Source organism: Thermobia domestica, chromosome 15, assembly GCF_964235325.1.
Source record: "Thermobia domestica chromosome 15, izTheDome1.hap1.1, whole genome shotgun sequence".
NCBI classification, from domain to species: Eukaryota; Metazoa; Arthropoda; class Insecta; order Zygentoma; family Lepismatidae; genus Thermobia; species Thermobia domestica.
In genome coordinates, this window is record NC_137468.1 from 81,539,486 (window position 1) to 81,555,434 (window position 15,949).

General features: G+C 34.7%; 1 protein-coding gene across 1 annotated transcript in view; it reads right to left on the reverse strand.

The window, feature by feature from the left end:
- Positions 1 to 375: 375 nt before the first annotated feature.
- LOC145671864 (prostatic acid phosphatase-like) overlaps positions 376 to 15,949 on the reverse strand; it is a 45,488-nt gene continuing 29,914 nt past the window's right edge. Inside the window, exons 7-8 of the mRNA XM_081741091.1 lie at positions 8,502 to 8,630; positions 376 to 531 (exon numbers count right to left, since the gene is read on the reverse strand). Coding sequence (XP_081597217.1) covers positions 520 to 531; positions 8,502 to 8,630 — 141 coding nt within the window. The 3' untranslated portion in view covers positions 376 to 519. The remainder of the gene's footprint in view (positions 532 to 8,501; positions 8,631 to 15,949) is intronic.

Consider the following 15,949-nt stretch of genomic DNA (forward strand, 5'->3'; position numbering starts at 1 on the left):
TCTAAATTGTGCCTTTTGTATTGAAGTCTAGAGGGGCCACGAAAATTTAGGGGTGGCCAGGCCTCCTAGCCCCTCTGGTTGCGGGCCTGGATCCAGGTATCCCGTCTCCCAGAAGTGAACACTTTGCCACTGAGCCATCGCGGCCTCCTGAATGCTCTCTGACACCACAGAATGCTGCTTGCCTTCTCAATGGGAGAGAAAGGAGCTGACAGGTAACTGATAGAATTGTGAGTGCTTCTAGTAGATTTCTAAATAAAGCTAAATAAAAAAAATAGATATACAATTTGTACCATGTATCGATACATGGCATTAAACCCGTTGACATTCTCCAGAAAAATGAAATATACGATATCCTGGTCGATATATTGTATATACAAAATTTATTATTAACGTTACATTTACAGATTCACAATTTAACGCTACTACAGAATCACATAAGATAATGCTTTTTTGTTTGTTTCCAGGACGCCAGCACAAGAACCATCTACAGGAAAATTAGAGAGAAATTAGGTTAACTTGTTATACATCATTCTGAAAAAAGAAAGAAAAATGAATCAGGGATTAGTTGAATATAATACACTGTGAAGGGAAGGAGTGTCTATGTAACGTTCCTCTTAAATTTTGAACGTAGGAAATGAGAACAAACAAACACCCCCTTAAAAATACTACTTAAACTTATGTCAAATGCAGATTTTGGACACGAATTTGTTAAGTTACTAATACAGTAGATTTCATTTCTACTAAAAACACAAACGAAAGAAGTTTATTCTTGTAGATGAATTTTGCCGAACAATTTTCCCAAACACTATCCAAGCGAATTGGTTCATATTCCATTAATAAATACTTTATCTTATACGAGGGGGAGTCCGAAAATAAGTTTCCTCTCTCGTTTTTTTTTCGGGAAAACGAACAGCAATGGGGGTGTCCTGATCTCGCACCCAGTGACTTCCATTTGTTTCCGGCTTTGAAGAAGACTCTCGAAGCTGTTCGAAGCTTCTTCCGTATGCAGAGTCCTGAATTTTTCCTGGAAGGCTTTCTGAAGGTTATATACCAGTACGACAAATAATTCAATGTGCGTGGTACTTATGTGGAAAAATAAAGGTACGTCTGATCTTTAATGTCACATGCTATTTTTGGTCTTGCATCCCCATCTCTGTCCACAGTCCCCTGGGAAAACTTAATTTCGGACTCCCCCTCGTAACTTGACAAAGTAATTTCTCCTGACAAAGCTCATAAGAGGTGATATTTGTTATCGAACCACTTTCTCAAAAAAAAAAAAAAGAAAGAAAGAAAGAAAGAAAGAAAGAAAGAAAGAAAAGAAAATAAAAGAAAAGAAAAGAAAAGAAAAGAAAATGAAAAGAAAATAAAAAAGAAAAACTGCTCAGACGATTTTATTCATAAGTCATAAAAAATATTTCAATAACAATCCTACAACATAACATGTCATTTCTCATGGGGGTGATTTTTTTTTCGAAATTTTTCCGATTTTGAAAGGGACGCTAAACTCAAAATCCAAAGAGGTGCGATGTGAAACTAATGAGAACTACATATTGAAATACAATTAAAATTGAAAGCTAATGAGATACCTGAGCATGGTGTGATTTCACTAATGCGGCAATGTCCGATTCAATCTTCGTGACGCACATTATCAAGTCATTTAAAATACTCAATAACTTTTTAACAACTGTCCAAATTTTTTAACCAAAATTAGAAATAACTTTATTTTTTTCATATGTTCCAAAATTAAGGGAGTTAGAAAGCTTTAAAATTTTCAAACGGCCTCCATTTTGAAACAGTATGACGGATTGGATTCGATATTTGTAATATGAATGAACTAATAAAATTTGGTTTTAATCCATTCACTTTTAGGGAGGTTACTGTATCCACTATATATAAGAAGTGGATTCTACTATTATAGAAATAGATGGATATCGTGAGATCTCCGCAATACGTATATTAAACATCCCACACAGGCTTATTACAAACCATAAATTATAAGAGGGTCACTGGCAACAAGATGTGATAAAATGGGGGTCGTGATAGTACTGAGGTTGAAAACCACTCATAGAGCGATAAAAGGGGAACAGATAGTGATAAGTGGCGTCCTGATATAGCTTAAGTATCCCGAAGATCTTTTATATCAGCTTTTAAACATGGCTTAATAATACCCATTTTCCTAGCATCTAGTAATAATAATAATAATAATAATAATAATAATAATAATAATAATAATAATAATAATAATAATAATAATAATAATAATAAACCTTCCATGAACGCTGTTTTTATCATCATTGTTGCTTCTCACCGAGTTGTCAATTTCATGCTCTTCTAGATGTCTATTAGGCACACAAAGAAAATTCGAACTTCAATCAGAATTTGGGGATTTTGAAATTGTTTGCATTCTTCCTGACTTCGGCCTTTTTCAAATCCATGTTTTTCGCGGCATTTCACTTACTGCAATAACCATCACTTCTACTCATTACATTTTATCTACAATATCATAGAGGGATTACCAAGAAATTTGTATAAAAATTTTGCTGAAAAACGTGTATCTTTTATTTTTAATCTATTAGCTGTTTTCTACATTTCTTCATCTCATATTTTCTAAAAGGTGTTGAAATTCATTTAAAATGAATTATCTCTTAAAAATATCTAAATTGTACTTTTTATGTATTAATATAGCACATAATACGTATTCAGGTCGAAATAGAGTTACCAACCTTCTGGTATTTTACCAGACAGTTCGGTTCTTACCTCCTTGTCCGGTGTCCGGTACGATCTCAAAACCGGACGTTAAATGTCCGGTAATTTTTCATCTTAGTCCTATTCTCTGATCTATTCAGATTATTTTTTTTATTTCCGTGTAAAGTAGATTTAACTGAATCTGGGAACCGCATTTGACCACCGCCTGATCACATAGCACAATTCCATTCCGCAATGAATTTGTTGTTCCGTCGCAGTGATGGTATTGTTTGCAAATTGATATCGACCTTTTGTGTACGGAATTTGCTGAAGAATTGAAGGCAGGAAAATTTACTGAACTTATCAAAACTGCTAAAGGTCAACAAAAGTATCTTCAAAAGTATTTTCAAGAGTGCAGCTAGCACTGTTTCATCTTCCAATTAAATAATGCATCCAGGATCCAGTAAAAGTATGTAGGCATTATGAAACATTACCAGCCCCAACAAAGCTGGTAAGACTTACCTTTCGTATATTGTGTGCATGCCATAATTAAATTGCCAATTATATCTGCTTTTCTGTTTTAAATACCACGCATTATTGATGGTAGACTACAAAAGTTACAGTGCCGACTCAACCAAAACTGGAATAAGTAAGTTTAATAAGTGCTTCAAAAGTAACTTAAGTTATTAAATTCGAACTCAAAACCGTTCAATTTTATGTGAAGTAACCACTTTCAAGTTGTTCCCATTTTTTGACGAGCGATGATGCCACAATCTTAAGAGTATACGTACTCCAGGAGGGCGTTCGGTATTTCCATTTTCAAAAGGGGGCAACCCTAGGTCGAAGGGTCAAGGAAAATTTAGGGGGTGCAGGTCCCCATTGGTTGTAGATTTGGATCTGGGTATGTCCTATTAGTGTGTGGCAACCTTGCAAAAACACTTATTTAAATTGAAGATTAGGTTAAAAAGGAAATTTTCATAAATTAGAATTTTTTAACAGTTCATTTAAAATAAAATGATTTATAAATTAAAAACAATAAATCCTTTTTTAAAGGCTCAATAATCAAACAGTTGCTAAGAATTAAGTTTTTCATGTTAGTGTGGGTATCATTCAGTGTTACAGGTAAGTGGAATTAGTATTCCCCACTTTTTTCTAGTAGCGTTGAGGCTAAAAACGTTACTAGGAATAGTCTGCAAATGACACATATTAGGTCTAGCATGAATTTACGTAATATGCTAGTTTGTAACTTGACTGTTAAGACTACTTAGGGGCAATAGACGGAAGGGAAACAGCGCCCTGGAATAAAAACCCTCTATGGAAAGGAAGCTTCGACGATTGTTTATTTTAATGGTATTTTCCTCAAGTTCCTTTCCCCTTTCTAATTTGCAGGCCATGGGCGCTGAGGGGCCTTTATACAATCAATTGGCATCTTCTCAGGCCCGGTAAATTCCCGAAAGATGCCTGGATCGTTGATAAATGTAAGAAATTCAACTACCTAGGTATAAACTCTGTTACTTCAACTAAATAGTATTATCTTCACATTTTTTTAAATAGTAGTATTTTAAAACGTCTAATTACTCTTTAGTAGCACTGAAACTTTTAATTACTGTTTAGTAGCACTAAATGTATTATTATTATTATTATTATTTATTTATTTATTTATTTATTTATTTATTATTATTATTAACTAACCAACTAACTAACTCTATGGCCTATGGAACCCGGAGGTTCAATGCCGCGTTCACAAAAGCTCTCCACTGACTTCTATCCTTAGCCAATTGGAGCCCGTTTCTACTTTGTACTCCTATCTCTGCGAGATCCATCTTAATATTGTCCTCCCATCTGCGCCTAGGTCTACTTAATGGTCGTTTTCCGATTGGTCTTCCAGTCAAGACTTTGAAAGCGTTTCTACTTTCTTCCATTCTAGCTACATGACCTGCCCACCTAAGCCACAATTGACGACCCTAACAATGTTGGGTAAATCATATAAATTATGTAGTTCCTCGTTATGAAGTTTTCGCCATTCCCCATTCCCGTTCCTCTTGGGTCTGAATATTCGTCTGAGGATCTCAAATACTTTCAGTCTATGTCCTTCCCTCAGAGTAAGCGACCATGTTTCGCAACCATACAGAACAACAGGCATGATTATTGTTTTATATATGTTAAGCTTCAAATTCCTCGACAGAATTCGCGACAACAAGAGATTTTTAACCGAATAGTAACACGAATTCCCTGCTTTTAGTTGACATTTAATTTCTTCGTGAATATGATTTTCGTCTGTTAATATTGATCCTAAATATTTGAAAGTATCCACTTTATCAAAAGTATTATTTTATATTTTAACGCATCCATAATTTGCCGTATTACGGTCCCGACGCACTTCCATGTATTTAGTTTTCTCTGCATTTACTTCTAAACCCATGTCCTTGCAAGCGTTTAATAAGATCTCTGCATTTCTTTCTATTGCTCTCCTATCATCCCCTATTAAATTTACATCATCAGCATATGCCATAGCCTGGTGAATACCGTTCAACTCTAGACTCTGGTTGCTATCTTTGATTTTCCTTATATCGTATTCCAGCACAAAGTTAAATAATAATGGCGACAACCCATCTCCTTGTTTCAGGCCATTTTCGACGTGAAAGCTCGTGGACAACAATTTTCCTACTCGGACTTTACTTTCAGATTCATTTAAACCGAGTCGTACGCCTTTCTAAAATCAATAAATAGTTGATGTACCGGGATATTGTATTCCCACTTTTTTTCGAGTATTTGGGAAATGATGAATATTTGGTCGATAGTTGATCGATTTCGTCTAAATCCTCACTGATAATCTCCAATAATTTCATCTGCGTATGACGTCAATCTTGCTAATAGAATGTTTAAGAGGATTTATATTATGTTGACAGAAGAAAAGTGCCTCGATAATTATTACAATCAATTTTGTTGCTATTTTTGTGAATTGGAACAATGGTTCCTGATTCTTTCCACTCTTGTGGCAATTCCTCCTCTTTCCAGATAAGGAGAATGTTTCTGTATCTTGTTCCACAATTTTTCGCCTCCAGCTTAACTCAGCCAGAATTTCATCTACACCCGGAGATTTGTGTTTCTTTAATTTCTTTATTGAGGTTTCTATTTCTATTTGGTTGGGTTCTGAAATATACGCTTCTGCGGTGTGTATCTCCTTTTCTCCACGCACATTAATTTTTGGCTGCGTGTTCAGCAAATCGTCAAAGAAATCTTTCCATCTATTTAAGATGCTATCCGTATCAGTGAGAAATGTTCCGTCAGCTTTCTTTAATATATAAGCACGGGGTTGATAGCCTTTCTTAAATTCGCTGATCCCTTTATACATGTCCCGAATATTTTTATTTTTACTATTATCTTCAAGTTCCTTAATTTTAGCTTTCAAAAAATCGCGTTTCTTTGTTCTAAAAGTTTTGGAAGTTTGCCTCCTGATATCTGAGAAATTTTGTGTAGTTATTTCATTCGGATTTTGTAGCCAGCGTAATTTTGCCTGTTTTCTCTTCTCTACTAGTTTAATGCATTCCTGGTCAAACCATGGTTTGTTCCTACGTATTTCCGCGTGTCCCAATTTTTCTTTTGCAAAACTTTTAATGCTATCTCGGAAATCCAAATATCCTCAACACTAGTGAACTGCGAATCTTCTAAAACCGAGAATCTATTCGAAACTTCAATCTGGTATTTCTCTCTTACCTTGCTCTCTTCTAATTTCTTTAAATTAAATTTCTCCGTTTTCGGACATTGAATATTACTTTTATTGAACGATAATCTCTCGTATTATCGCTACTACCAGGTAGTAATCAGTGTTACAATCGGACATCAAACGACCGGACATCAATTATGCTAGATTTCCTTCTTCTATCTACTAAAACGTGATCAATTTGATTATGGGTTTTTTCGTCTGGTGATGTCCAATTGTATTTATGAACGTCGCGATGTGGGAATTTTGTACTCTTCACGATTAGGTTTTTGGATGTTGCAAAGTTCACGAGTCTAACACTGTTGTCATTACTTTCCTTATGCAGACTTTCGTTCCCTATAATCGGTTTGAAAATATCGTCTCGTCCTACCTTCGCATTGAAATCTCCTAATAGAATTTTCATATGGTATCGCGGGAGTTGCTCAAATATCCGTTTCACTTCTTCGTAAAAACCGTCTTTTATATCGTCATCCTTATCTTCAGTTGAGGCATGCACATTTAAAACAATAATATCACACCACCGTTCCTTAAGAGTAATAAAAGAAAGTCTGTCAGTAACAAATTCAACCAGTTTAATTGCTGGTAATATTCGTTTGTGAACGAAAAACCCTGTTCCTAACTGGCGATTTTTATTTCCTTCCCCGTAAAAGAACGTAAAATGGCCGGAATTCACATATCCATTTCCTTCCCACCTAACTTCCTGAACTCCTACTAGGTCCATCCTGTATTTCTCTAACTCACTCGTTACGGATTTTAACGCGCCTGCTCTATTAAGACTTCTAATATTCCATGTTCCAAATCTCATGTCCATTTTCTTTTGCTGAGGTCGTGCCAAGTTATCAGTCCTTGTCCGAGGCTTTTGTGAATGTTTCTGAACAAGTTCCTTTTTTTCACTCCTAATCGTCTGTGGGCGACTGCTTATTCAGTATATTCGCAGCTAACCTCTATATCTAGAGGCCTTCCCCTCGATCCGCAACCTGAGGAAGCGCCATGCCGTGGTGATTATTATTATTATCATTATTATTATTATTATTATTATTATTATTATATTTTTTAAATCCGACGTTAGAGTAAAGTAGCAAAATAGTATCTATATCAATTTATTTATTTCAGCAATTTCTGTTTTTAATAGAGTCATACAGTTCATAAGGTGCAAAATCAGGAGAACTTTCTGGTTTTTAGAGAATATTCTGTTTCGTTTACAAGTTTCTTTCTTTCTTTCTTTTGACTCAAGTCACAACAACAGATAGAGGTCTGCTCGGATATTACATATCATATTCACATCCGCATCCATTCGAAGCATCTTAATCTCCATCTATATCTTAGAAAGCAAATATATGTTTTAGCTTATAAAGTTTATATTAACAATTGGCATTGTTGAGGTTTTACAGCCTAAGGGTCGGTTACCCATAGGAGAGCGCGAAAGGAATACATGGGAGTCCCGAAGAGAGATGGAAAGAAATGTGTAATTGGGATCTAGTAGCGGAAAAATTATATTTTTAAAGATTATTTTGAATTTCTTATTTTGATAAACATATTTTTATTTCCCTACTTATTCTCAAACACAGTAAAGAATATTAAATATTTACAAAAGATAGACAATCGTTTTAAAAGAAACAATTGGAATAAAAGAGGAACATAACAGCACCTTAGGATTCTGAAACATGTGTTTTTGGATAGTGCACTTATTAGTTATTAAGTGAAATCTTGACCCGACTACGGTAGGTCCTATAGTTTTGGAGCTATGGACTTTTAAAGTTAATTTTTTCATGTTTTAGGCAGCTTATAACTCCGAAAGGAAGCATTTGTGTACCAAAGTTGGTCTATAATTTTTGTCTTATTTTGGTGTCAGGAATCACCTTCCAAACGTTGTCGGTGTTATTTTGAAACACCCTGTATACTGTGGTAAAAGAGAAACACGCAGATGTATTGACTACAGTGATAACTGTGATACTGAATACTAGGTAACCACTTTTCACCATAAAAATTAGAGTCTGTGAATGGGAGCGATGTAACCGATCGATATAGCTATTTTATTTCCTTTCAATCAAGTTAATTTTCTAAATTTCAGGTTTTAATATGAAATACGTACACATTCCTTGTTCCAGTCAGATGGAATTCTATTTTGGAAAATCTCAGTGAAGGTATCCAAAGGCACACTAGAACAGTCTCCTGGAAAGTATACTTTATGAGGTTCTTCCTCTGAGTCCTTGTAATAGATCTATGAAAAATGGAACAAAAAACAAATACACAAATGAACAATGTTGGAAATAATAATACAGCAGAAAGTATACCAGTAAGAGTGTCAGTTATTTTTACACCCCTCAATTTCTCTGTATCATTAAGTCCCCAGCTTGCCTCTCCGCATTATCATTTTCTATATATTTCTTTGCTTGGTGCCTTCAAATCTTGTCCCATACCCGTATTTGCTCCCGAATTTATGAGTCGATTTCTTTGTAGCTCATGAAGTTTCGTGTTACAATATTCCTACACATCTCAAGTTTATTTTTTATTTTATCAATTCATCCATGAAAAATATTCGGAAGAAGAAATACCCTCGTTTATACGGACACATTAGTTGTAACAAATACTCGGATAAATGAAGTTGTAGGGGCAATTAATAAATGAGGACAAATTGTTCTTTATTGAGATATAAAATGTACGTAACTTGTACAGGCCTGTCCTTGTATATTCACATATGATACTTTTCTGTAGAAGATTACAATCATTTTCGATGCCCTTTCCTCATTGATCGACTTTTCTTTATTCGAAGAGGATAAAAGGTTTTAGGTTCAACTTGTAGTCAAACTTGCACTGCCTTGAACGTTACACACACTTTAGCTTGTGATGATCAGTGAACTGTTTCTGTTTCTTTTGATAGATACATTTCCTATCTATAGCCGACCAACATGGTCGAGTGGGCAAGACGATGATATGAAATCGAGCAGAGTAAATGGAAGTTGTACAAGTAATGTTAATCCATTCTCCAATCGAGAATAGAATGGCCAATGAAGTACGCTGAAACAGATGGTTAGCCAATCAAGATGTCCGAAACAATTTCCAGGTACCTCGAAAATGGCTGCTTGTCATTATTCGTATACTCTGTAATTGAGTGATCTAAGGTTTCAAGCTAGTGAATGCGAGGCGAAAACAATCTCTGAAGAGTGTGCGTGTTTTTAACTCTTTTCTATGTAACTGAGTTCGTGTCCTTGTCAAATATGTTTCGTAAAACAGGCCTAATTCAGGCAAATCAAGTCAACTGACATGATCAAGTGATAAAAAATGTTACTGGGAGGCGTTCACTACCTCAGCTAACTTTTTGTTTCAAAAGAAGAGTGACCAAATTGCACTTTAATGAAGTGTGAAATGAACACACATAGACTATTATTAGGCAGTCGATCGCAAGACTTTATCTTTCGCGGATTTGAATCCCGCCTAGGGCATGGGTGCTAAGTAATTTTCTTTCGCCATTTATTGCACGCCATCATTCATTTCTTAAACCTAAAGGCAAGAATGTGAAATGTAAACCTTGAAATTAAATAAGCTTTTCTTTCGTTCATATCCTGCACCACATTGATGAATCACAGACATATTTCTGTCTGACATGTTTAAGCTTATGCAATAATGCAGGCGTGAATTTTTGTTTTCACATGCAATCTAAAACTTAGGGAGAGATCTTGCCATCCAGAAGCTTGTTACACAATGGGGAATTTGTATTAAGAAGGGCAGTGATCACCATACGTAAATAGTGCGAAAACATGAACATTATGTTGCAATAACATATAATTTGCCCTTACTTATATGATTTTCCCTGAATTTTTACTTTAATGAACGAAACATGTTTGCAACATTTTAACTTTTAAAAGCACTGTTAAGAATATTCTTTTTAACATTTTCATATTCTTATTTGAAGTACTATTCTGCTGAATATAGTGGGTTTTACATAATTGTTAAACAATTTAAATTAAGTACAAACAATACGATCTGCCGCAAACGTTTATCATAAATTTTCCTAGTATTTTGCCAAATATTCAAGGAATATAGGAAACAAAGAAATATACTTGGAATATATGTTATTTTAGGGTTATTAAATGCATTTATCAAATAAGGAATATATATTACTCACAGGCGCAAATCCCGGGCGGAATGAGGAGGACATGTCCCCTCCAATCTTGGACCTGGGGGGACAGTCCCCCAATAATCCGATTTGAAATGAGATTTTTGGGTAGAAATGTGATGGTTTGTATCCAATTGCCACAAGGAAAAGTGAGATAAAATTGATGTTCCCCAGAACAAGCCTCAAATCTACCCGCCTCCCAATGTTGAAGATAACTCTGTTCCCCTGATCCTCACAGCATTGTTCCTCAACTTCAAAAATATTTTGAACACCACTTTAAAAAAAATATGGAAACGTTCCTACTCCCCCCCCCCCATGTTGAAGGCAGATTTTCACAGCTGATATTACTTATTGTTTTTGATACATTTGTTGTTGATTTGTTTCAGGCACAGATGTAGATTCTTCAAGTTAAGCGTAAGAAACTTGTAACACATTATGAACATACAAATATTATTCCATATTTTCTAATTTGAATTATTACTATAATCAGAGCTTGAGTTGAAAAAGGAAAAAAGAAAATGATTGTTGCTAAAGACTGACTGGAATCATTACTACAACTATTAATATACACATTATGAGAAAGTGAGATGTCAAATTTAAATAAAAAAAATGCATCCAAAGCCAAGCCAATCATTGGCTCTAATATCACACAAACGCCGCACAGTGGAATATTTAGTCTTGAAACCCGGACAAAAATATTTACCATTTAGTATCATAAAATAATCGGTTAAATTAAATTAATTTGTGTTTACCATCAGTTTAAAATATACATTATAGCCGAAACCTGGTCCTGCAGTTTTAAACAGTCAGGAAAATCAGAGAAAATTATCTTGTGTATTAATTATTTTTTATTGCTTTAATCTGTCTATGGTTAATACTTTGAAACATTTTAAGAGAAAATTCTTAGTTTTGCTATTAACCCTCGAGATGTCGCGCTGAAAAAGTAACGCGAGTAGTCGCGCGCGGTCGAAAGGACCGCACGAACATAATGTGTTGCAAATATCGTTTTAAACATTTTTTCTTGTATTAGAAACGTAATTTTGTATATTTTCTCATTAAAAGGGATTAAAATATTTATTATTATAATATGTTTTACAGTAGTAACTATTAGTGGAACCTACTATTAGACATGTTCTGTTTTCCTTTTTATTTCTTATTTGGAATAAAATGTTTTTCTCGTTACATATTTATTTAGATAGATAACTACGCACTGGTTTTATTGAAAATTCTAATTCTGATGACGATCTTTTGTTTTTGTCAACTCTTTGGTTCGTCTAAAATTTGAAATGCAATAGTATATTAGTAAAATAAATACTATATATACATAACTATAAAACAAAGCTTCAAAGCGCACATTTTACATTCAATTATAGCTCACTCATAGCTAAGCGGTTAGCATACGCTCCTTTGGCGTGGCACTTCCGCGTTCGATTCCCGGTGGGAGCTCATGTGGTTCGGATCTCACGTTAAGCAGTAGGTCTACGTCATACATAGCCTTGATGCTGAAAGGGGCGCTAAATTGAAATCAAATCAAATCAAATCAAATTTACATTAAATTATTTTATGGTCCTATTATTTTGAAACTTCACCTATACAACACTACATTGAATTATTCTAGGTTATATTCAAATTTACACTGTTTTACACTTCGTCTTCGCTTGTTTCGGTCTCTGCTACGCTGATTACATTCGGGGAACCGCTGGTCATTTCTGGGTTTAAGATCTTCAGACTGGCTCGCAGACTCCTCACTTCCATTTTCGTGTTCACTAACTTCTACATTATCTTTTTTGTTATCATCTTTATCAGACAAAGCTTCCACGAGATCATCATGGCTGACTTACCCGAATAATCCATTCCTAACATTTCCCTCCGTTCTTTTAAGCTGTTCATTTCTAATTTCCTCTTTTTCCACACTTGGTATCATTTTTTTTTAACTTTGTCGACCTCTCTTCCATCCATTAAAATAATATTTATGTTTATAAAGCTTAAAACAACTCCAAAGCAAAGGTCATGTGCAGAGCGAAAGACTGAGAAAAAAACATTACACGGTTAGTCGCGCGCGGTGGAAAGCACCGCAGAGTCACTAAACAATCAATAGTATTTAAACTAAACAATGGATAAGGGAGTGATTGAGCAGGGATGTTCGGGAAGGTGAGGGGTAAGATTAGGTAGACGGTTGAGTCTGTCGGACAAACAGAGTGGGTACACGATAAAAAATAATTTCCCTGCGGTGCTTTTGACCGCGGCGCGACTACTCGAGGGTTAATCAACATTTGCTACATCAAATTATGGATATAAAGTAATATAAACGTAAAATAGAAACAACAATACACATTTTTATATATATACTGTACAGAGTTGGCCAAAAGTCTGGACCGGGCTAAATATTTAAGAAACTGTAAATGCAGTCAATCCGAAATCAATTGGGATCAATGTTTGTGGTATGGAGAAACATTTATGACGTGTTAACGTTGTCGTCCGCCATTTTGGTGGCCGCCATATTGGAATCAACTTGTTTATTTTAAATGGCAATATGATCATGTGACATGTTAAACAACACCCCCGTCCGAAGAGAAATCCAACGGTAAAGTTAGTTTTCCAAAAATCTGCCACTGTTTTGAAGTTGTAAATGAATTTAGAATACGTTATGTTATCTTACAGACTTAAATTTTGTTATGTGTGGAGCATTGTATGGACGGAAACTGACTGTCTATTTTTTCTTGTAGGTAGGATGGGATGTTAACTCGAGAGGAAAGACTCTAAATTATTCTTTTGGCTGTAGGACGCGATTAGGATGTCGTTCATTTGAAGACGGCTGCTATTATTGCTGAACTGCGCCCTCTAAGTCGAAAATGTTTGTTTCTAGCCTGAACTGCCTGCTTTCAGAGTTGCTGAATAGGCAAAATAGCATGTTTTATGATTGCTGGGCCATGAATTAAAATTTTATGTAGGGCTGGAATCATCGGGTACCAATCATATAGTTTCACATAAAGTTCTGCAGTAGCAGTAGTGAAGTTCTGAAATTTCTCCACGTCTATTTCATGACCACTAGAAATTGCCTACAGAATAATCTTGAATTTTTTCTATCAAGTTTAAATCCATACAAGTTACTCGGGCAGCAGTTTGATGGTCAGCAAAAAACTTCTTTGAAGTGTTCTCATCGTGCGTATTCCCATGGCCTTGCTTAGGGACGTCCACTAACAAACACATCTCTTCTCTGAAACTGGTTTCAATTTCTTTTCTTTGTCTCTTTAACCCTCAACTGGTGTAGTGAATTTTTAGCGTATAATTAGTGACGTAAGGTCCCTGGGACCCCTTATTAATTATTAAATATTAAAAGGAGCACAATTACTTTTGAAAGACAAATTTGTTTTAAATATACATTGTAGAATAGGACATAATGTACCATAAGTATAATAAAGAAATGTAGCAATGTGTATGGATATAACATGCTCAAACCAGTCTGGTATAAGTTTTCTAATGTGAATATAGATAGTTTCATATATGGCTACACTGACACTGATATGCAAATTATAATAAACGAACTCCTCAAAATTATTGTCAATGGAAGGCAAGACATTTACAAATTTGTGAAATTTTTGAAGTATATATTAGTTTCGCCAATTTTGCAAAGGTCTGTTCTACCTTACTTCTCACTGCATCACTTTCACTTTCTGACATGAAACATGTAACAGGTAATTAACTTTTGTAAATTCAGAATCATACACATTCACACTAGATGGGCCAGGTTTGTCAAATATATTGAACGAGCAAAAGTGATTATAAAGTTTTCAAAATGCCTAAAATACGAACACTGGCAAGATCCTTCATGGCTAAGCGGTTAGCGTAAGCTCCTTTGGCGTGGAAGACCTGGGAGCACATATGGTTCGGATTCCACGTTGATCAGTAGGTCCCGTCTCATATACTGTAGCCTCGCTGCTGAAAGGGACCTTAAAACTTAAAATCAACTCAACTCATGAACACTGTCGTGGAACAAAATAGTAACAGAATTAGTGACGTGTGGTCCCTGGGACTCCAATAACTGCAAGAAAGGTCCTGGGAGTGGCACGCATTCAAGGTCAATCGTCTGCTAGAGGTAGAAGGAAAAAAAAAGGTGTTCGGTGTCCGCACGTCACCAATTAAGGGTTATGGTTTTCTGTTTTGATTTCCCATGCCATTGTTTAATAGGGATTTTGTAGGCTAAGTGTAATATTGATTCGAAAAACCTGATTCTTGTGTGAAGGACAGACAATCCAAACAAGGACAGACAACAAAGTTTACTCATAATTCACGGTGCACTTTATGAGCTTAAAAGTTTCAGTAAATATCATTTATTATAGAATTAATTGGATGAAACCCTACTTGAATAAATTAATTCTACTTTTCTGTATAAACTCAATCAACTAAAGATTGAATTCACAGGTTCATATGAAGAAACAGCTGAAAGGCCTTCTGACCTCACGTAAAAACCAAATTAGATATAATTTATAAACATATTTTTATCTTAATGGGGCAATTTCGGGCAAAATTTTATTCTTGGACTAATTAACAAAAGATTAAACTTTTAAATGCAAAACGAATCATTGATCAACTAGATTCACAACATAAACAAAAACACTTCTTGTCTTGAAAACTTTATAATTTTTTCTTGCAAAAAGCTCTCGACATTTAATTACATATTTAGCCACCAAGACTTAGAGCTAAAATGCTAACATATCATAAAATTAAAACTTCTATCAATGCCCTTTAAAACAATATAGTATTTGTTGATAATTACCTTAATACAATTACTAAAATTAATACCTCAAAAACTGTACGCGCGGTCACACTAATTTAAATTCTCATGGCCAGAAAAATTGAGTGATTTCATCAATTAATATTTACGTTCATTTCATATTTAAATAATGGAATTTATGTTTACAAGATCCGCCAGTTATCGAAGAACAAGAAATACACTTTATTTCATGCACTTTTCAAATTTTATTTTTTTCGACCTTTGTCCGGGTTTTAGAGTCAAATACTCCACTGTGCGCCGTTACCAATTCGCTACCCAGACAGTGTGTTAGATACTCTGGTTCTGTCATTTTCAGATTTGGTACTTAAGGAATCTTCCAATAATACTCGGCACATATCAAAATATCACAATATGCTATAAGTAAGGAATATTACAAAAAAATTGCTAAAAGTAAAATTAGTAATATGCCGTTGAAAAATCACGGAAAAAGACAATTTCCTGATATGAGAACACGTCGAAATCAATTCAATCAATATTTTATAAATGAGGTATTTATGATTTTCGCAGTTTGTACCAATATGTTTAATGGTCATTATGTATTAGTTAAAATAAGATGTTCATATGAAATCAAACGGTGTTAATGAAATGAAAGATATGATTGAGTAAACATTAAAGTGCGTTGTGTGTG